Source organism: Ipomoea nil, unplaced genomic scaffold (assembly GCF_001879475.1).
Source record: "Ipomoea nil cultivar Tokyo-kokei standard unplaced genomic scaffold, Asagao_1.1 scaffold0900, whole genome shotgun sequence".
NCBI lineage: Eukaryota > Viridiplantae > Streptophyta > Magnoliopsida > Solanales > Convolvulaceae > Ipomoea > Ipomoea nil.
Genome location: NW_017617328.1, coordinates 791110 through 812976, shown reverse-complemented (window position 1 = coordinate 812976; position 21867 = coordinate 791110). Strand labels below are relative to the sequence as shown.

The following is a 21867-nucleotide window of genomic DNA, read 5'->3' as shown; positions in this document are numbered from 1 at the left end:
TTATCCGACCGGTTGTCGTCTCCAGTCGGTATGTTCCTGGCCGTATGATCGCGCTGATGATGTACGGCCCTTCCCAGTTCTGAGCTAGCTTTCCGCCCTCCAAAGGTTGATTAGCCTCCCTTCGTCGTAGAACATAATCTCCCACCTGAAAGTAACGAGGGTTGACCCGAACATCTTTCGAACTCTTGACCCGCTTCTGCTACTCGGCCATACGCCGAGCGGCTAGCTCTCTTTTTTCCTCGATCCCATCGAGATCCACGACCATCGCATGTTCATTTTCCTCCGCATTGTAGGTTCTCTCTCGATCGGTCGGGATCCACGCCTCGATCGGGAGTCGGGCTTCTGCTCCATAAACCAGGGCGAAAGGGGTCTCCAAAGTAGCTTCCCTCGGGGTCGTCCGATAAGTCCATAAGACATACGGCAACTCATCGGCCCAACTACGACCAGCCGAGTGTAACTTCTTTTTTAGTCCTTCCAAAATCGTCCGGTTAGCATTCTCCACTTGTCCATTTCCCTGCGGGTAAGCCACCGACGACCGGACGTGTGTCGTCCCGATTGTGGCCAAGAAGTTCTGAAAATATTGGCTTACGAATTGGCGGCCATTGTCGCTGATGAGATGCACGGGCACACCAAAGCGGGAAATTACATTGCGCCAAAGGAACCGAGCACACTGCTGAGAGGTGATCGTGGCTAAGGGCTCGGCTTCTATCCATTTGGAGAAGTAATCGATGGCGACAATCACGAACTTTCTCCGACCGGAGAGCTGAGGGAAGGGGCCCAAGATGTCTACCCCCCACCTAGCAAAGGGAATTACAGTCGTGACCGGCTGATAGAAGGTTGCCGGTCGTCCAGGCATCCGGGCAAACAGTTGGCACGTCTCACATTCCCGAGCTAACTTTTCACAGTCTAGCTGGAGGGACGGCCAATAGTACCCGATCAGCATGATACGACGGGCTAACGATCGGCCTCCTTGGTGTGAAGAACAAATTCCCGAATGCAATTCCTTCATGACTAAATCTGCCTCGAATGCGGTCAAGCAACGCATAAGAGGACCTCCGTACGATCGCCTGTAGAGACGGCCGTCCAAAACTTGGAACCTCGGGGCTCGAAGCTTGGCCTTTCGAGCACGCTGGGGGTCGTCTGGGAGTCGACCGTGCTCAAGGAACTCCTTCAGATCGGTGATCCAATCGTCTTCTACCGGATGGATTGGATTGACCGGTAGGCGATGGATGCTATGTTTCGGGATCACCAGAATCCGAGCTATCTTCGACATGTGTTCCGGGGCGTCTTGAGCCAATTTAGACAAGATATCTGCATCGGCGTTATCCAATCGGGGTATGTGCCGGACGGTATACCCCCGGAACTGAGCAAGCTTCTCCATGGCCAGGTCTCGGTATAGTTGTAGACGCTCTCCATTGACCTCATAATCTCCGAGAACCTGCCCGACCACGAGCGCGGAATCTGTTTGAGGTCGGATGTATTCAGCCCCCAAGTCCCGAGCGCACTGTAAGCCATTGACAAATGCTTTGTATTCGGCTTCATTGTTCGTCGGATGGAACTGATACATGAGAGCGAAGTAAACTTTGAATCCTTCCGGGCTCGTGGCCACCACTCCTCCTCCTGCTCCTTTCTTGCTACTCGACCCGTCAGTAGCCAACGACCACCACTCGGCTTCAGGATCCGCAACCTCGTGGGGTCGGGTCTCCTGGGCGGTGCACTCGACCAAGAAATCAGCAAGGGCCTGACCTTTGATAGCTGGTCTCGGTCGGTATTCGATCGCGTACTGGGTCAGCATTAACGCCCACTTGACTAGGCGACCGGATGATGAAGCAGTTCGGAGGACTGGCCCGATCGGCTGATCGGTTAATACGCGAATTGCTCGACCTTGGAAATAGGGAGCCAACTTCTTCGCGGTAATGTATAAAGCGTAGACGACCTTCTCTAGCCGGGAGTACCGGAGCTCGGGACCGTGTAGCGCGTGGCTTACATAGTACACCGGTCGCTAGACCCCTTCCGGATCGGTTTGGCACAATACTGCGCTTACTGCACGATCGGAGACGGCGAGGTACACGTCTAACTCTTCTCCGAGCTCAGGTTTTGAGAGCACAATTGGTGACACGAGATACTCCTTTAGCTCGTCAAAAGCCGCTCGGCACTCCTCGTCCCAGACGAATCCATTAACTTTCCGCAATACCTTGAAGAAAGGTAAAGCGCACTCGGCTAGCTTGGAGAGGAATCGGCTGAGGGCTGCCAACCGACCGGTCAATTGCTGGACCTCCCGAACGGTGGAAGGGGGTTGCATGTCCAGAATCGCTTTCACTTTGGCCGGGTTGGGCTCAATCCCTCTCTTGGTCATCATATAGCCGAGGAACTTGCCGGTCTGAACCGCAAATGTGCACTTGGTCAGGTTCAGCTGCAACTGGTACTTCCTCATGATCTGGAAGCACTCCCGAAGGTCCCGAGTGTGGTCGGACCGGTCCCGACTCTTGACCAGCATATCATCGATATAAGCTTCCATCGTTCGGCCTAGCAGATCGGCGAAGAGCATATTGACCATTCTCTGGTAGGTCGCTCCTGCATTCCGAAGGCCGAACGGCATCACTCGGTAACAATACAGCCCGTCCGGGGTCACGAAGGCTGTCTTGCTCTCATCTTCATGGTGCATCATGATCTGATGATAACCCTTGAATGCATCCATGAAACTCATCAGCTCGGCCCCGGCCGTCTCGTCGACCATCTGATGAATACTCGGTAAGGGATAGGGGTCGAGCGGACAAGCCTTATTGAGGTCGGTGAAGTCAATGCACATCCTCCAAGCTGGGGGCTTAGGAACAAGGACGATATTGGCCACCCATTCGGGATAGATCACCGGACGGATGTGCTCGATCGCCGCCATCTTCTTGACTTCTTCTCTGACAAACTCGCGGCGATCGGAAGAAAGGTGCCGGGTTTTTTGCACGACCGGCTTTGCTGCGGGATCGACGGCTAACTTGTGACAGATTACTGATCGATCGATCCCGGGCATATCTTCGGGCCCCCATGCAAAGATATCAGCATACTCCAGGAGTATGGCTAAGATTTCCGCCCGTAGCTCGGGGGTGAGGGCCCGGCCAATCTTGATCTTCCTATCCGGTCGGTCCTTGGATAGGGGAACTTCTTTTATCTCCTCGGAAGGCTCAGGTTGTTCCTTCCGATCCTTAGCCTCCTCCTTGGCTATGGTGTTCACCCGGGAAGACGGACCGGAGTCGCGTCTGTTGACCGCTCGGGTGTAACACTTCCGGGCGGATTGGACGTCGCCGCGGACTACACCGACCCCATTGGGGGTGGGGAATTTCATGCACAGGTGGGGCATAGAAATTATCCCACCAATCTTCATAATGGCGGGTCGGCCCAAGATAATGTTGTGGATGCAATGGAGGTTGACCACAACAAATTCCAGCTCCGTTTTGATCGACTTTGGGGGTGTGCCGATCTCGACCGGGAACACTATCTTTCCCTCGGGGTAAACAAGGGCCCCGGTAAAACCCGACAGTGGTACACCGACCGGAGTCAGCTCCTTCCTGTCAAGCCCAAGTTTCTCAAATACATCCAAATACAGGACGTTCACACTGCTGCCAGTGTCGACCATAACCCTCTGGACATCCGTCCCTTTAACATCAATCGTGACCACGAGCGCCTCCATACCGTGGTCACCGCTACTGGGTTGATCTTCGAGGGTGAAGGTTATGGGCTCCATCTTCTGCCTCTTTCCGGTCTCCCGGGAATCCACTATTGCGACCGGGCAATTAGTCCTCGGTCGGGAAGCGTCTTCCAACTCACCGAAAATGACGTGGATGGTGGGCTTTCCGGATGGTCGGCTGCTAGACGGAGGGTCAGGGTCCCGTCGGTCATCATGACGATCGTCTCTTCGGTCCTGACCTGACCGATCGGAGCGGTGATGGGAACGCCTATGTTCTCTCCGATCGGTATTCCTCTTGTTGTCCTCTCTTTTCCCCACACACTTGTCCAACTTCCCCAGATTGAGCAAATCTTCTAACAGTTGGCGCAAGTGGGTACACTCCTCTGTGTCATGCCCGGCACATCGATGGTAGGCACAATGCTTACTCTTGTCGGGGCCGTCTCGATCGGGATGGGGGAGTTTGATAAGATTGCAGGACTGGGCGTACTGCATGGCCTCCGCCGCGGATCGGTTCAGGGCCGTAAACTCACCAGGCCTGGTGCGGGATCGGGGATGGTCATCACCCGACCGATGTTCCGCCCGGCCGGCCAGTTTACGGGACGAAGAGCCGACCTCCTGCAAGCGCTTTACGGCATTCGCCTCACCGGCGTTGGCGTAATCTGTGACCCTTCGAAGGGCCTCCTCATAAGTGGCCGGGGGGTGTAGGATGAAATCTTGATATAGATATCCCGCCCGGAGGGAGATGTGGAGCATGTGGGTGGCGGTCGCATCGTCCATGGGCTCGACCTCCCCGACCGCCGCCTTCCATTTGATGAGGAAGTCGGCCAAGCTTTCCCCTTCAAGCTGCTTGGCCTTCTCCAGATACATGTAGGGCTTCCTCACCACTTTGGAAGTGATAAACTTCCTTACAAACTTGATCGCTAAGGTGTCAAATTTGTCGATCGAGCCCGGTTGCAAGGTCCGAAACCATTCTTTCGCTCGGCCGGTGAGCGTGGAATAGAATGCCCTACACATTACGGCGTCTGACACGCCCTTCAGCATCATGTTGCTATAGAAATCGTTAACGTGGGCTTCGGGGTCTGCCCGACCATCATAACTCTTCTCTCCAGAGACCTTTAAATCAAGCGGGTAAGGCTGGGCCATCACCGCCGCTGTGAAAGGCGTCTGGTGCAGGGTCGATTGGTCGACCGGGGGTGTTGCAGGGTACGCATTTCTGAGTTGCGCAACCTCTGCCTGGAGGTTGTAGAGCAATCCTCGGGTCTCGTTGAGCTCGGCGGCTTGGGCGGCTTGGGCCGTATCCCGAGCACGTCGCCGTCGGTGAGATCTCGACCCGCTATGCCCGGATGAAGCCTCTTGATTAGCTTCCTGCATCTGTACGTCTTCCGGCTGGCGATTTGGGTCTTGGGGCCCCAATCTTTGCCGCATCTCCGGTCGAAGACGGATAAAAGCTACCGCTCGGGTAACTTCCTCAGGGTCCTCCGCTCGGGCAGGAACCTCCTCTGCTTGCTGGGTCTGCCGTGGTGCCTCCATCGCAACAGCACCCCCCGACCCCAACCGCGAACGAGCCGAGCGTCGAGCCCGGGAAGTGGGCTGATGCTGCGGCTCAATTTGAGCGGCCGGGTATACTGGAGGGGCGGCGGCTGGAGCCGTGTACGCAGGTGTGAACGGTGGATAGCCAACCGGAGGTGTGTAATACATTGGTTGGCCTGGCCAATACCCGTACGGTTGAGGTGGGACCGGGTACGGATACTGACCGGGATACATCATTGGTTGTGGATATTGCTGACCGGGCGTCTGGAATCCCGGTTGTATGTAGTTCACCGGCTGTTGGGCGGCCGGGTATGTGTTGGATGGATGTGGTGGTGAGAGGTTAAGATTCAGGTCCACCGTTTGAACTTGCTGTTGGGTGGCGTGGTGGTCGGATGAGCTTGCTGCATCCGCCTGGTCGTCAGCGAAGTTGTTGTATGCCCACGAATACATTGTTGCAAAGAGACCGGGTGCTCGTCAAGACGTTGCTTTCTTGCACGGGTCCCCACAGACGGCGGCAAAATGATACTGCTAATTATACGTAAGCAATATAAAATAAGTCCGAGACCAATTAAAGCAAGTAAATGTCTTATTGATCACGGTAAAGGCCCTAAGTACAATCTACTTGGTTGCTCTGAGTGCCGACTGACTGTGGTCGGGATTCTCTAGCAACAACCTATCGATCGTCCAAAAGTCCTCTACACTGTAGCTACTGTAGGTATTTATAGCCGCTGTACCGGGGACAAGAATCCGGTCGTTCGGCATGTTCTCCACGTAGCCACCACGTGTCATCCTCCCGGGTGCCCTGTCTGTCGTCGTAGAGAGCCGCCACGTGTCCTTTGTCAGCTCTCTCGCCAAAGGGCTACCGCTCGGTGGTTGACACAGCCGCTCGGGCAACTCCCGGTCTGACCCCGACCGGGTTCTTCACACGAAGCCCGACTTATTACCTGCAAAGACAGAGAGAAAAGACGAAGGCCGTCTCGTTCGGGGTAAAGCTTATGCCGGTCGGGACATTCCCTACCAATATGTATATATATATATATATATATATATAAATAAAAGGAAAATGCTTCTTATATCCCTTCTGAATTTCACCTCCTAAATTTCCCTGATGATGTAACTTTCACTTATTGGGTGTCATGAATTGACTAACCCACCTAGGTATGACAATTTACCATGTCCCCGATGGGGATACCGATCCCTGCCCCGACGGGAACGGAAAATATTTATAATTCTCCATCGAGGACGGGGATGGGGACAGGGACAGAAATACCCCTCCCCGCCCCACCCCGTTTTCGAATAAATAAATAATTAAATAAATAAATAAATAAATAAATAAATAAATATATATATATATATATATATATATATATATATATATATATATATATAAAGGGGTTTCTGTGCGGTTGAGGGTGCCAGGTGCGGTTGTGCGGTGAAAGGAGAACCATTGATTTTGCTTAAATCAACGTTTAGATTACCAAAATTAAATTAAAAAACGCGGTGGCATTTTGGTAATTTTTGCATCCAGGTAAATTTAAGGTGTTTAGGTTTGGACTTAATGTGCGTGAGTTTTGTGGTTAATATGTGTGTGATTTGTGCTTAAAATGCGTGTGGTTTGTGCTTAAGGTGCATGAGGGTTGTGCATAAGGTGCGTGAGGTTAATGATTAATGTCAGTAGTTGTTGAAACTTAAGGTGCGTGAGGTTAGTGATTAATGTCATTAGTTATTGAAACTTAAGGTGTGTGAGTTAATACTTAAAATGCGTCAGTTTAATGCTTAATGTGTGTGAGGTTTGTGTTTAATGTGCGTGGGTTTTATGCTTAATATGCGTGAGTTTGTGCTTAATGTGAGCCATTTTAAAATCTCAAGTGCGTGAGTTTTGTGCTTAATGTGCTTTGTTCTGTACTTAAGGTGTGTGGTTTATGTACTTAATGTGAGTGATTTATGTTTTTAAGTGCTTTGTTTGTGTGCTTAAGGTGCGTGGTGATTTGTATACTTAAAGTGCGCTATGTTGATGTTTAAGGTGCGTCCAACCGCACGGGAAGCATCACCTGCACCTGAACCCTTCCCTATATATATATATATATATATATATATATATATATATATATATATATATATTAAGATTTAGATTTTTTAGTTTGTAAAATTAAAAATTACGATTTTGACTAAGAGTGACTGGTGACGGAGAATCTTTGTCTCCATCCAATTTCTCGCGAGGATGGGGATGGGGACTGGCACGAGAACGGGGTCGGGACTTCGGGGATGGGGACGGCGAGTATATGCCCCACCCCACCCTATTGACATCCTAAAACCCACCACTAATTTTTTTTAAATAGTAACCAATTAACTAATGACACATTATGAAGGATAGATTGGAGGGAATATATATAGATTTTGGTTCAAATGAGGACAAGACTTCTTGTGCGATCAGTGCAAATTGCACCATTAGGTATGCATAAATGCCCTATACAGTGTTCGAAAATGACCAGAATGAAATGCCACAAAATGCACCACAAATCAAAAAAATTCACCACACATAATGGTGTATTTTCATACACTTTATGGTACATTTATGCCAACCTAATGGTGCAATCCGCACGGGAAGCACTGTTCACACATGAACTTGACCATAAATATATATATATATATATATATATATATATATATATATATATATATATATATAATTAAGTTCCAGTGCGGGTAAGTATCTCCCGTGCGGTTGTGCTGGTGATTAATGTGCGTGAGTTTTGTACTTAAGATGCGTGAGTATTGTGCTTAAGGTGCATGGGGTTTGTGCTTAATGTGCGTGGGTTTTGTACTTAAAGTGTCTGAGTCTTGTGCTTAAGGTGCGTGAGTTTTGTGCTTAATGTGCGTGAGTTTTGTACTTAAGGTGCCTGAGTCTTGTGCTTAAGGTGCCTGAGTTTCGTGCTTAATGTGCGTGAGTGTGTACTTAATGTGAATTGTTGTTGAAACTTTAAGGTGCATGAGTTTTGGGCTTAATGTGCGTGAGTTTTGTGCGTGAAATTTGTGTTTAACATGCGTGAGTTTTGTGCTTAATGTGTGTACTACTAATTTCTTTTTCTTTTTTTTTTTTTTAAATAGTAACCAATAAACTAATGATATATCATGAAGGATAGATTGGAGAGAAAAAATAAGAGTATCTAGCATTACTCAGTTTTTATTTAGCAATATATATATATATATATATATATATATATATATATATATATATAGGGTAGAGTTCCAATGAGAACATGTGCTTAGGTGAGAACATGAGAACATGAGAACACATCATGTGCATCCATCTAATATTTTTTAATGGTCTAGATTAGATTAAGTGTGTGCAAACGCGATTTAGTGTGTTTGCACACATTTAATGCGCGTTCGCACACACTTAATCTAATCTAGACCATTAAAAAATATTAGATGGATGCACATGATGTGTTCTCACGTTATCACCTAAGCACATGTTCTCATATGATCCTAACTCTCTCTCATATGAGAACATGTGCTTAGGTATATATATATATATATATATATATATATATATATATATATATATAATGAGTTAAACTCATGCGGAGAATGACTAGTTTTTGACTTTATGTTAGGATGTAAAAAGTTTAACTCCTATCCTAACCTTGTCGGTTTCATAGTTATCACGGCACCCTGTTAAGTCGCGGTGCACCCCGACCGCCTTGTCGCCTAGGCGACAAGGTGCCCGCCTAGGCGACAAGTTAAAAAATTATATATATATATATATATATATATATATATATATATATATATATATATATATATATATATATACTCCGTATATAATATACAAGTGGGAGACAGTAAGCATCGGCTTTACTGCTTCTGTCAGTCTGCCCACTGCCATGTCCCATCTGTCCACTTCCATGTCCCATCTGCCCACTGCCCTGTCCCATCTGCCCAGCTCCTCTGCTAATATAAACCAAAAAGTTACAATGAGCAAGTGACTGGTAAACTATAAGGCCTCAGCCGGGGAAAAAAAAACCTCTCAGCACCAAAGAAAATGGAGAAGCAAAAAGACCGAAGAAGATTCACGAGTCACGGAAGTGGGACGGCGACGGCAGGACCTGAAATGTTTTTTCTCTCTCTTCTCTATTCTACCATTTTTTTTTAAATAAAATAAAATGGGTTGGGTATTTGGGTTTGGACGCCGGATCGGCATCCAAAGGCGTCGCCTTGGCGACGCCGGAACTCGCCTCACCATTTCAGGCGAGGCGAAGCCTCTAGGCATCCTGTCTCCACCGACAGGATGCCAAGGCGACGCCTAGTTGACGTCGTGATAACTATGGTCGGTTTATTAAAATAAAATAAAATAAAATAAAACCTATCCAACAGGTTAAAAGAGGAAAATTTGGAAATCGCATTGCTCAAATTGTCAACTTGCATGCAACAACAGTATTGCTAACTCCAATTTTCATTCAATTTATAATGTGGAAAGGAACAATAAAGTGGATTTCAAGCAACTGTTACAGATCTGGTCCTTTACTTGATCTTGTACCATACCTATACATTTTGAAAGGAAACAACTCATATGCATTAATAATTAACCAAATGGGAAATGCAGGGCGGTGGAATAGACAACCACGACTCTAGGATAGATGAAGATTCAGTTGCCCATGCCAATACATGAGTCACATGATTCGCTGACTGCTTGACATGGTGAACAAACTCGTTCCAGTGTCACTAACAATATCACCATATTGCTTTACAATCAAACCCGTATACGAAAGATCTAAAGAATACGTATTAAAACTAGTACAAAAATTAAGGCAATCAGTCTCAATAATTAAATTAATAAAAAGACAAGATTTAACCAAGAAAGAAAGGATACATAAATACTAAAAGGGAAAACCTGATATCCTAACTTTGTAAGGAAAGAGAATTACAGTGCTTGAGCTGCTGCTTTTACAGCCAAAGCTGGGGGAATGTTCTTAGTTTATTTGCAGGAATGGAGGTCAGGTCTCATAAAACTATAACCCCTGAAAGGGTTCTCACAGCCTTTCGGACTGGCAGCTGGAGACTCTAACAGAGGCATGGCGGTCCACCGCTCCTCAAAGTTTGCAACGCAGTGTTTCCCTGCAACTTCGGGGCAGAAACTTGGCTGGATTTCTCGAGCCTCTAGTTTCTTCCAGTTGATGGAACGGAACCACTTGTGGCTCTTTATCTCATCGCTACCTTTTGGTCCACTGCCAAAGCGCTTCCGTGCCTCCTTCTGTAGTAGCTGGACAGAAAAAAAAAGCGTATTTCTTGTTCAGAATTCAACATATGATATCGACTGAGAAACAGGAGTGAATGCAATTCAGTATGACCATTGGTCTTGCAACTAATTGATGACACTATATAATCTCAGTCATATGATCCTAACTAATGTTTCCTATGTCAGTGATAAGGATCCAAACTGGTCTCGGGGCCAAAAAAAACGAAGTTGTTGGCCTGTGTTAAGACAAATAAGTTAAGATAGACAAAGATTACCCCTTTTAACAGGGAATGTGCATCACTTGACAAATATGCAGGGAGCTTGATCTTGTCCTTTGTGATCTTCTGCTGAACTTTCTGCCGGTTCCCACCAAAAAAGGGAGGCTACATATAGACGGGGCAAATGTAAAGCGAAATTTTTAGTATATACCAGACAAGTTAACTCCGGAAAATCATGAATTCACGAGATGGTTCACAAAGAACTACAAACCTTTCCTGTAAGCATCTCATATAGTAGAACTCCCACGCTCCACCAGTCTGCAGCCTTATCATGGCCCTTCCCAAGAATAATTTCAGGTGCCATATACTCCACTGTCCCGCACAGAGAGTTAAACCGCGAGTTCTCATCAAATTGCTTTGCAAGACCAAAGTCGGTCAGTACAACCTGCAATAAAAAAAACCGGGCAGTTTTTGTGGCCAGTCAACAACTTATTCTTGAAGTTAACTATTCAAAATCCATAATCATCTGTCATAACCATAATCTATAATCATAAGTTCAACAAAAATGGACTAATATAATCACAGAATCGCACAAATTAATTTGCAGTAAGCGGACGACAAGAATGAGATACTAACATGACCCTCTGCATCCAAAAGTATATTTTCGGGTTTAAGATCCCTGTGTATTATTCCCTTATCATGGAGGTGAGAAACAGCGGAAACAATCTCAGCAGTATAGATCCGTGCTAAATCCTCTCTGAAAAGATTACCAAGTGTTACTAGCTGTGCATATTTGACGGTATTCTGATTAAGGGTACTATTTATAGGCAGTAATTATGCTTTTACCTGAATAAGCCTTGACGGCAGAGTTGAAAGAAAAGATGTCCCCCGTTAACAAAATCCAAAACAAGGTAGAGTCTGTATTTAGTCTGCATCGAAATCAAAATGTTAAACTATAGTATAATAAAACTACTCAAGCGTCAATAAATTAGATACTTAAGGCCGGAAACTAATGGTTAGAGCTAAATAATTATTGTTCTAAGTTCATATTCATCACTGGTTACCTGGAAAGAGTATTTAAGCTGCACAATGAAAGGGTGATCTATTTTAGTCAGTATATTCCTCTCGCTAATCATGTACTCAGTTTGACTTTTGTCCAAAACCTTATCCTTTCGCATGACCTTCATTGCGAAGATTTCTGAGGTGTCAATCTTCTGCACCTGATAAACTTTTCCAAATGCACCTTGGCCAACAACTTTTAACACTTCAAAGTCTTCAAGTCCAACTGATTTTGGTAAAAGACTGCGCTCCTGAACAGTGGAATCCCCAGCAATAGAATTCTCAAAAGAAGATTGACGTTTTCCATTAGCCTCCTCACAGACTTTGTCTACAAGTACCAGAGAGTCATCATTCTCACGTAATGTGAGTCTGCTGAGCCTTTGTGTCTGATTAATACAGGTTGTTGGTCCAACAAAAGAATGAGAGCGACTGTAAACTACAGTCGGGTCTTCATAAGCCAATCCAATTGTATCTGGCACCGCAACGTTTTCATAGATTGGTGACTGAGCTGGAACAGGACCAAAGACATCAGAAAACTCCAAATCAACATTATCCAGTGCCTTGACATCAGGTGGTTTCAACGGGAGAAGCGCATTATTCTGAAGGGGTTTCTTCCCCGGTAACTGTGAGAACTTAGCAGAAACCATGTTTTACTCAAGGAAAGAAGGGTCAGTTCAACAACAGGCACTGCACAACGATGGAGAAACACACTCCCCAAAGCCCCAAACAAAACTATCAAAGAAAGACACCTCAAAATACCCTGAAGAGGAGGTAATTCTCAAATGCAACAACGGTCCCAAAGAATCTCGGGTAGAGGCAAGTCAAAATCCAGAAAAGGGAGCTGTACTTGTTCCCTGCTTTAGAGGAAACAGCAAACGCAGCAATGCTTCTCCAATTCATGAAGGTCAGACAAAAAAAGTCTGCAGCGGAAAAGAAACCGTTTCAAAAACCACCAAAAAAAAGAGAGAAACTTGGTAGCTATCTCCACACAATGAAAAGATAAAAGGGGGTGTTTGGTAAATGGTTGTTAGCTGATTGAGTTAGTGGGTATAACTAGTTGATAGCATTAGCTAATTTTAGAAAAGTGTTTGGTAAATTAGCTGTTAGCTGATTATATACAAAATGATTTTCTCAAAAAGTTGATCAAAAAAGCTACTTTGAGCAGTTTTTTGAATTTTAGCATTTTAGAGCAATTGGTTGTTACGAAAAGCTAATTAATCAAACACTCTGATTGTTTAACCAAGTCAAACAGCTAATAATGGTCAAATAAGCTAAAATTGGCTTGATAGATTAACTATTTTACCAAACAGAGATTATAAGTTAAAAATACAAATTTTAAACAAATGAAATACACATAAACCAGGGCCAAGCAACATTACAACAACAACAAAAGCAACAAAGATGATAAGTTAAAAATACAAATTTTAGATATCACACTGCACAAACTTACCAACTCTACAGAAATCTGAGCTCCTAGTTTAAACATAGTAAAATCCTATCCTAAGCATTCAAAACTTCAAATGTAATCAAAATCCCATCTACCAATTTCCCCTTTTGTTTCCTTAAACTAATCTGCTCCTCTTCTACCATTCAAGATTCAAAATTTCGTTCAATAAAAGAAAAAAGAAAACAGACCGGGGTTAAATTCTTAATCAATCCAAAACAACAAAGCAAAAGTTCAAACTCTTAAGCACAGATCAGCGTGTAAAACTACAACGAATCTAGGAAATCAACGAAACAACAACTGCCCGTAACTTATACGCACGTATACGCAAAGAGGGAATCGTATTATATCTGTTGAAGAAGTTTACCTTGAAAGAAAGAAATGCAGAGGGAGCCGTGGAAGGAAGAGAGGAGACCAAATTGGGACGGAAGAAGAAAGAGCGTATGATCCGCGAATTTGCGTCGTGTGGCCGCTTTTAACTAACTCTTTAGAATTTCAAAAAAAAAAAAAAAAAAAAAAAACTAACTAACTCTTTAGGGATGTTTCCGGTGTGTACGCGGTTCACCCTGTTCCCCCACGTGTGATGCTGGGATTGGGTGGGACAGTTTCTAACTAATGAATAAATCAACCATGTGGGGTTGACGAGATTCATGCGTGTAATCATAAAGTTATGAGTTTGAATTTTTGCCTCTTAATTTGAGTTTGTTAAATATGAATAACTTAAACTGATTTATTTATGTTTCTTTATTGGATATAGTCACAATACGAGTTTACTCACAATCGAAAGGGTTGTGAGTTTTTTTTGTCATTCAAAAAGAAAAAATGAACAATGTTGGGTTGATTAAAAGTTTTATTGTGTTGTTGTGGAAATATTAGTTATGACAATATATCATTAGTTATATAATGATTTTTAAAAGGAAAAATTGCACTTTTTTTCCCTGAGTTATATGCTTACTAGTAATTGACCCGTGCGATACACAGACTACTTATTAGTAACATTATTGTAAAATTTTATATCAAACAAAATATCTTTTTTTTTTTAATTTGAAATTTATATGTTAAAAAATGTAATTTTATATAAGTTGAATAATTTTAAAAAAATCGACATCTAAATGTAAAAAAATTAATATGGAATTACCTAATTTGAAATTTATATGTTAAAAATGTAATTTTATATAAGTTGAATAATTTTTTTAAAAAAAATCGACATCTAAATGTAAAACAATTAATATGCAATTACCACATCGGTTCACAGTGAAATGCAAAGTATTATAAATTTACAAATTATTGAAAACTTCATGGTAAGACCATCTAAGATTGTTGACCCGAGAATAGCATCGTATAACTGACCATCCGGATGGTTGACCCGAGTACATTTTTTTTATTTGTTTTTTGAGAATAATTATTTATAGAGAATGTTTAACATTTTGAGTAGATGTTATATCTTTATTCTCTGCAATAAAAAAATATTATATACATATGTTTAATATCAAGTATTATGCAAATTTATTTTCCAACATATATTAAAAAGTATTATGCTAATTTATGTATCAAAACATTTATACTTTTACCAACTATTTATCGAATGAATTTATATAATTAGTACATCTAATTATATACATAAAAATAATATCATTAAAAACATTATTTAATAGTTTTTTAAAATAATATAATTATATTTATGTAATATAATAATATATTTTAACTATTATTATTATTATAATGTTTATAATAATAATAATAAAATATTAACTGAAATGTATAAATATGATAATAATCTTATATAATGCATATAAATATTCATATATTCAGATATAAATAATAATAACATTACAGAAAATAATAATAATAATAATAATAATAATAATAATAATAATAATAATAATAATAATAATAATAATAAAAAAAGATAATAATGATAACCTATAATAATGAAGCACAATGCAATAATGAATGAAATTGGGATGTATGATCAGCCCATATTATATATAGAGACCATGATTAACCCATTTCAGCCCAAAAGTAAAAAATAAAAAATAGCCCAAGTATAAAAGACCATTCAACCCGTTTCAGGACAACAATTTGCCATTCTTCACCATTTCGCCCTTCAACTTCATGCTCCGACTCTCTGAGCTCTCACATCTTCGAGAACAACCTCACTCTACCGATTTGGAAATCTGCTCATCCTCTACTGTTCCACAGATTTAATTTTCGTATGAACAACTATTAGTTTGTTTATTCCTCAAAATCAGCCATCGAAGAGCAGAGAAAAACAACTCCTCTACACACCGCCATAGCATCTTACTGATCGGAGCAAAAAACTTCGGAACCATTGTGATACAGATAGCTTCCATCAATAAAATGTAAGTTTTGTTTATTTTGTATGGCTAAAAAACAATTTTAATTCGGAGATCTAAACCCTAACTTATTGATTTACAGACCTAACTACTACGTACACAAGTTAAAGGAATACAACTCAATATCTGAGTGTGAAACATCCCTATATGTACATGCAGACCAAGACTGCTGTCAATTAATTCGTCGTCCATGGTTGATGCAGACGGGACAGATAGGTTGGTTGGTTTGGTTCAAGAAATGCAGCACCTTAAATCACCAAAATCTGATGATGCAAATTTGTTTGGAGCAAAGATTACTGCTGGTGGTTCTGGATTGACCGTATGTATCATTGGGAGAAATTGCTCGAGAAGTAGTGAACAACTGTTTGAGGTAAATTTTCTATAATCCTTTCTTTGAATCATGATCATAACAAATGCAAAGAATTTTAGTTTAAAATTAAGATATTTCAACAATGCAATGTTTGTTTATTATGTACTCCGTATTATTGTAGTGATAAAGGTATTGTTAAAGAGGGTTTGTAATTTTTGTAGACTCAAAGGAGATACAAAGCTGCGACAGGGGTATTTGCCATATTTTCATTTAAGGTTATTAGATAAAAATCCTAACTATTGAATCTATCACTCAATAACTACTTTCATAAATTAAAAAATAAAAAAATAAAAAATCACAGGAATATAGAAGATATGCATTAAAAATAAAATTGAAATAAAATAAAGTTGTGTGTACTGTATCATAATCAGCATAATGAAGATTAAAATTTTTGTAGTTTTTTCTCATGTTAGAAAATAAAGAGACATTTAATATAAAAGATCAAACAGAAAGTGAATGTTAAGTACCAAAACTACACTGTTAATATGGTTTAATTGATTCGAATTTATATCTAAGCAAGAGGAAATACAATATTAGAAAAGGTAAAATGAACAGAGATGTAGCCCTTAGAAAATTTATACACAATAATAGATAAACTGACCTTTGTTTTCGGATGATACATTCCTCTTTTTTCCAATAATAGTGGAAGCTGTTATCAGGGACGGAGGGAGAGGGGGGGCGGGGGGGGCGGCTGCCCCCCTCACCCCACCCCCACCCCATATATAGTATTTGTATGTATATATGTATATATAGTACATGTTTTAGTATTAGTATAAAAAAAACTATAAAATGTTAATAAGAAGTGAGTTAGAGTAGGTGGTAGAGCACATTTTTGTTAATAATAAGGTTAAGGGTTCCAATCTTAGCATCAACATAGTTTTACAATTCTTTTTGAATAGCATTTTTAATATTACACACACACACACACTATAATAAGATGTGTAATTTATAATGTGTTTTCTATTCAAATTATTTTATTAATTATATTTCATATTTTGTTATGAATATTTTTATAAAGTTTCGATGTGTTTTATTTTTCGTCCATATCCAACAATATTTACAATTATATTTCTTAAGTAGTTTATTTATTTATTTTTAAATTATCTCTTTTGTTTTAATGTTTCGCTTTTTCTGGAAATTGTTTTTGAATCTGTTGTACTGTTTCGCCCCCCCCCCCCCCCCTTCAACCGAATTTCTGGCTCCGTCCCTGGCTGTTATTTTCTTCATAGTTTTGAAGAGTTCTTAAAAGTTTATTCTTTTTTTAAAAACTAAAGAAAAAATACAATACATTTTCATGTTCTCTCTACTTGTATTATAAAGTTTAATTTCTTTATTAGTAAGTACATTTAACCTGAGGTGATAATATTAATAGGTTTGCTTCAAGCAGATTCTTTGGAAGGCAAAAAGGGAAGCTTTAACATGAAGGTAAGTGTTCTAAAGAACTTATAATTTATTGCACTGTAAATCTCTTGTGTGTTCATGTTCATTACCTCTTTACTTATTTAATATTGTTTGATGTGTTATATTGAATATTTAAATTGGCATGTAATTGAAAATGTTCTGCATTTCTTATTGAGTGATAGAGTGTTCTGCACAAGTTTTAATCATACCTTTTATTTAATGAAACATGTACATGAAGTATTGATAGTGTAACAAACTAATTTTTTTAAAAAAATTTTAAAAACTTATACTTAAACCATACAACTTGAAGATGAATATTAAATTAAGTTTACATCTGATTACACTATCTGATTAAAACTTAATAGTTAAACATACTTAAACCATAATCTCAAAAGGTTTTCAATAACCTAGTGTATTAATACACTACACAATAGACATTGGGACCAAGAAGCTCTAAACGTAGCAAACTGCTGCTGATTTGTAGTTGACCTTTAACTGAAAACATGTTGAAAAAGAAATACACGCAGAAAATAAAACAGAATAACATAATACATATTCTAAAGCTAATAAAAAATATAAGCAGTTAAAGCAATCAAACATTCAAACTTACTGTGGATGGGATCAACTTGAGGTACATATTCCTGCCTAATAGATTACAATTTTTATTATTTTCAATTTTTTTATAATTATGTTGCAGTTAATGTTTGATATCATGTGTTGAACTCTAGAAGTGGAAAAGAACATATATTAAAACTAAAAATACATTTCAATTTACTTATACAGAACCAATACTAAAAAATGAATAGTTTTAAAGACTAATCTTATTCTTGCACAATACAACCCGATGCAAAACCATTTTTTTTAATACAAAAGTGTCTTCTTATTGATTGCTTCACACTGTTGACCAATGACCATGTTGGAGACTCCCACTGGAGATGAAGATGATGATTACAAATTTGATGATTCTTGCTATAGTTCTAACTTTCTTATTTTTTATTCTTAATTAATTTCTGTAATGATATTTGCTCTTTTTTATATCCCAGTAACGGCCATTCAGCAGAGAAAGGTTAGCAAGACACTGCAAGTAGTTGGAAGAATTGTTCAAACTAAATATTGCAATGTGTATCAACAGGTAAGTAAAAACATCACACTTTTATGTATTACTTTATCCTACACTTGTAATTCTAATTTCTTCGTATATTAGGATTTATTTATTAACAAAGTAGAAATAACACACCTCTTAATCATGGAATACACATTCTTGACATCATTCTTGACTTCTGATCTGTTTTTCTCCCCTGCATTCAGTCACAACACGTGCCTAATCGCCTTTGTGGTCTGTTAGTTCCGCACACCAGGCAGCCGTTGATTCCAGAAACCTATAATTTGATTTTCGCTTTGTGTTTACATATAATATGTTTTTCCTCTTTGTGTTGGATAGAGGATGAAGTCTCTGAGTTAGGGGGGTGCATCGGTCGGTTCGGGGCGGTTCGGGTGGGCGGATGGTAAACCCTTTCGGATTTCGAATATCATTATTTAAATCCTATTTCGTTTTTTAATCTAAGAAATCTACTCGGGTTGACTGAACTTCGGGTGGGGTCAGTTCGGTCGGATATCCGAACCAATTTCGGATAGTTCAATAATAATGAAATAAAGGAAAAGCACTACAAAATTGAACAAAACAGTGTAAATATAAAAAGTTAATATAACATACATGCAATTACATTTTACTCTAACTGCAATTACATGCCAAAATACTACTAAATATGCACTTAAGTCAAAAAATTATCCTTGCAAATTGCAATTACATGCCAAAAAAGTACTGAATTTCCAAGTTCCTACTTCCTAGTCTTCCTAGAGTTCCTAATCTCTTCCTATTGTTCTTCATCTTCCTGTAAACACTCAAAACTTAAGCAAAGTTAGCAACAAGTCAAAATGCCAAATAGCAAAAATAAGTTATTGAGCAACAGAATATCATTAGACAGTTATAATTTATAAACTTGGCTCAGTAAGCTTTTTATCCATATCAAAGTTAGGATTAAGGGGAAATTGCTACAACATCCCCACGAGGATGGAGCAACATACCAGCTTAATCCCTTATTTTTCAGATCATTGGTGGAAGCTTTCATCATAGCCATAATATAATAAAAGTATAAAACATAAACAAATTGTAAAATGTGCCAACTTACCAACAATGTAACAACTTACAATGGCAGCAACTAATTTAATTAGTTACCAAGCCAGCTGCAAGCAAGCCTCATGAGTCATGAATAACAGGCAAACAGCATAAATGTATTACAGAATACATTCAAACAGAAACAGCAGTATAAAGTATAAAGTACAAAGCATAGCATTACATGAATTGTAGCAAGTGTAGAACCACCACTCCTTCCAGTTCCACTGCCACCATCAGTCCCAATTTCTGCAACAACAAAAAATTATAAGGAAAATAGGAAATAACAAATTGTTAAAAAAAATTGATAGAATGTGTTACCTTGTTCAAATCTCTCCAATTCCTCCAGATTTTCCTCAATTGATAAAGGGGTATTTGATAGCCTAAGCCAATCCTGTGTACAGACCAAAGCTTCCACAATTTTAGGAGTTAATGAACTCCTAAAAGGATCCAAAACCCTACCAGATGTACTGAAGGCAGATTCTGATGCAACAGTAGATATTGGTATAGCTAAAACATCCCTAGCTATCTTAGAAAGGATAGGAAACCTTTCAGCATTCAACTTCCACCATCTAAGTATGTCAAAAGAGGTTTCTTCTTCAAGTATTGCCTCAGCAAGGTAAATTTCTAACTCAGTTTTTTTCATTCCCCCACTCTCCAATCTTTGTTTCTTAATCTGTGACTTTAACAAATGTTGGGGCCTCCCAACTGTAGACTGTGAAAAATCAGTAGGAGTACTGACAGGAGTAGAGGCAGGAGTAGAGACAGGAGTAGAGGCAGCATAATCATTAAACAACTCTTTCAAGGCTGCAATCACTTTCTCATAGTATGGTTTACCTTTTGCCTCACCATACATGTGATTCATTTGTGCTGCCATGTACTCTAACTTGTCTCTTGGGTCTAGAATGTTTGCAAAGAATATCATCAAGTTCATTTTATCTATATCCCCCAATATTTCTCAAATTTAGCCTTCATATTTTCTCCCATCAGTTGCAAAGACCCTCCGGCTTCCACCATGCCATTCAAGAGGCAGTATAAATCAGAAATTTCAGAAAAGAAAGTGTTAGAAGTGACATATAAAGAACCAGAAATTCTTATTGTCATATCATAAAAACATTTCAAGATCTCCACCAAACTCTTCACAGACTCCCAATCAAGAAAAGTAGGAACAGCATCAGACAGATCTGCTTTGTAGGCAGTATCACTTTCTTCAAGTGACTCAAACACTTTCTCATAAATAATTGCAGATTGTAACATAAGATATGTATAGTTCCATCTGGTTGGAACATCTAGACACAAAGATGATTTCTGTTCAATCCCATTCCACTCAGCCAAGTCCCTAAATTTCTTAAGTCTAGCAGGTGAACTCCTCACATATCTTACAGCCTCCCTTACCCTCTTCACAGAAGAATCACATTGTTTCAGGCCATCTTGGACAACAAGGTTCAGAATATGGGCAATACATCTCATGTGAATATACTTGCCCTTCACAGTAGAGGTTCCCCAAGACATCAATTTCTTTTTTAAAAAACCTATAGCAGTGTCATTAGATGAAGCATTGTCTACAGTTATACTATACACATTCCTAATCCCCCAATCAAGCAAACAGGTTTCAAGGACTTTTGCTACAGCCTCACCCTTATGTGATGTAATAGGGACAAATGAGATAATCTTCTTGTTAAGCTTCCACTCTTCATCTATAAAATGGGCAGTCACTACCATGTAGTTAATTCTCTGAATAGAAGTCCAAGTGTCAGTTGTAATACTGACTCTTTGAGTGTTCCCCCTAAAAACACATTTCAAATTCAATCTTTCCTCTTCATAAATCAGATTGATGTCCCTACTAATTGTCCATCTAGATGGAATCTTAAACCTAGGACAAGCCACCAGAATGAACTTCCTAAACCCTGGACCCTCCACAAATCTAAAAGGCAGTTCATCAATTATAATCATTTCAACCAAGGCCCTCCTAATAGCTTCCTGGTTAAAGACCCAAGTTCCTAACTCACCAACAGTAGCAGGAGATGCATCAGAATTTGTAATAGCTTGAAAGGTTAACAGTGATTGTCTAGTGTCTTTAGAGTGGGGGTTTTTCAGACAGCTAAGCATGTGGTTTCTCAAGGAGGTAGTACCATGCTTTTTAGACTGACATTGATATATTTTGGCACAATATATACACTTGCCTTTGATAGTAACACCAGTACTATCCTTAATTTTTTCATAATGATCCCACACTGGAGATCTGGACTCAACAATCTTCCTCTTCTTCTCAGGAACTGCAGTAGTAGGTTGCACATTCTGTTGATTATTTGTGTCAACAGTTTGGCCTTCCACCACTGTAGACCCATCAATTGAAGATTTAGAAGGTTGACTTCCAGACTCTATGATATTTTCCAT

At 40.3% G+C, this 21867-nt stretch overlaps 2 protein-coding genes and 1 long non-coding RNA gene across 4 annotated transcripts; 1 reads left to right on the top strand and 2 right to left on the bottom strand.

Moving 5' to 3' along the window:
- Positions 1-9652: 9652 nt before the first annotated feature.
- LOC109179393 (serine/threonine-protein kinase AtPK2/AtPK19-like) lies at positions 9653-13638 on the bottom strand. Its single transcript, XM_019328888.1, has 8 exons — positions 13537-13638; positions 11731-12645; positions 11513-11595; positions 11303-11423; positions 10938-11111; positions 10724-10831; positions 10104-10472; positions 9653-9742 (listed from the first exon to the last, which is right to left on the bottom strand). Exons 2-7 carry the CDS (start codon positions 12370-12372, stop codon positions 10188-10190), a joined length of 1413 nt encoding a protein of 470 aa, XP_019184433.1. The 5' UTR covers positions 12373-12645; positions 13537-13638; the 3' UTR covers positions 9653-9742; positions 10104-10187.
- Positions 13639-15272: 1634 nt separating this feature from the next.
- On the top strand, positions 15273-18475 carry LOC109179359. Of its 2 annotated transcripts, none has more exons than XR_002053880.1 (4): positions 15273-15532; positions 15686-15896; positions 17269-17321; positions 18341-18475. It is a non-coding gene; the product is annotated as an uncharacterized LOC109179359 (long non-coding RNA). The 2 variants fall into 2 exon arrangements; XR_002053879.1 differs by having other exon boundaries at positions 15609-15896.
- Positions 18476-20409: 1934 nt separating this feature from the next.
- On the bottom strand, positions 20410-21867 carry LOC109179328 (zinc finger BED domain-containing protein RICESLEEPER 2-like). The gene has a single exon (XM_019328833.1). The coding sequence runs from the start codon at positions 21865-21867 to the stop codon at positions 20410-20412; it is 1458 nt and encodes a 485-aa protein (XP_019184378.1).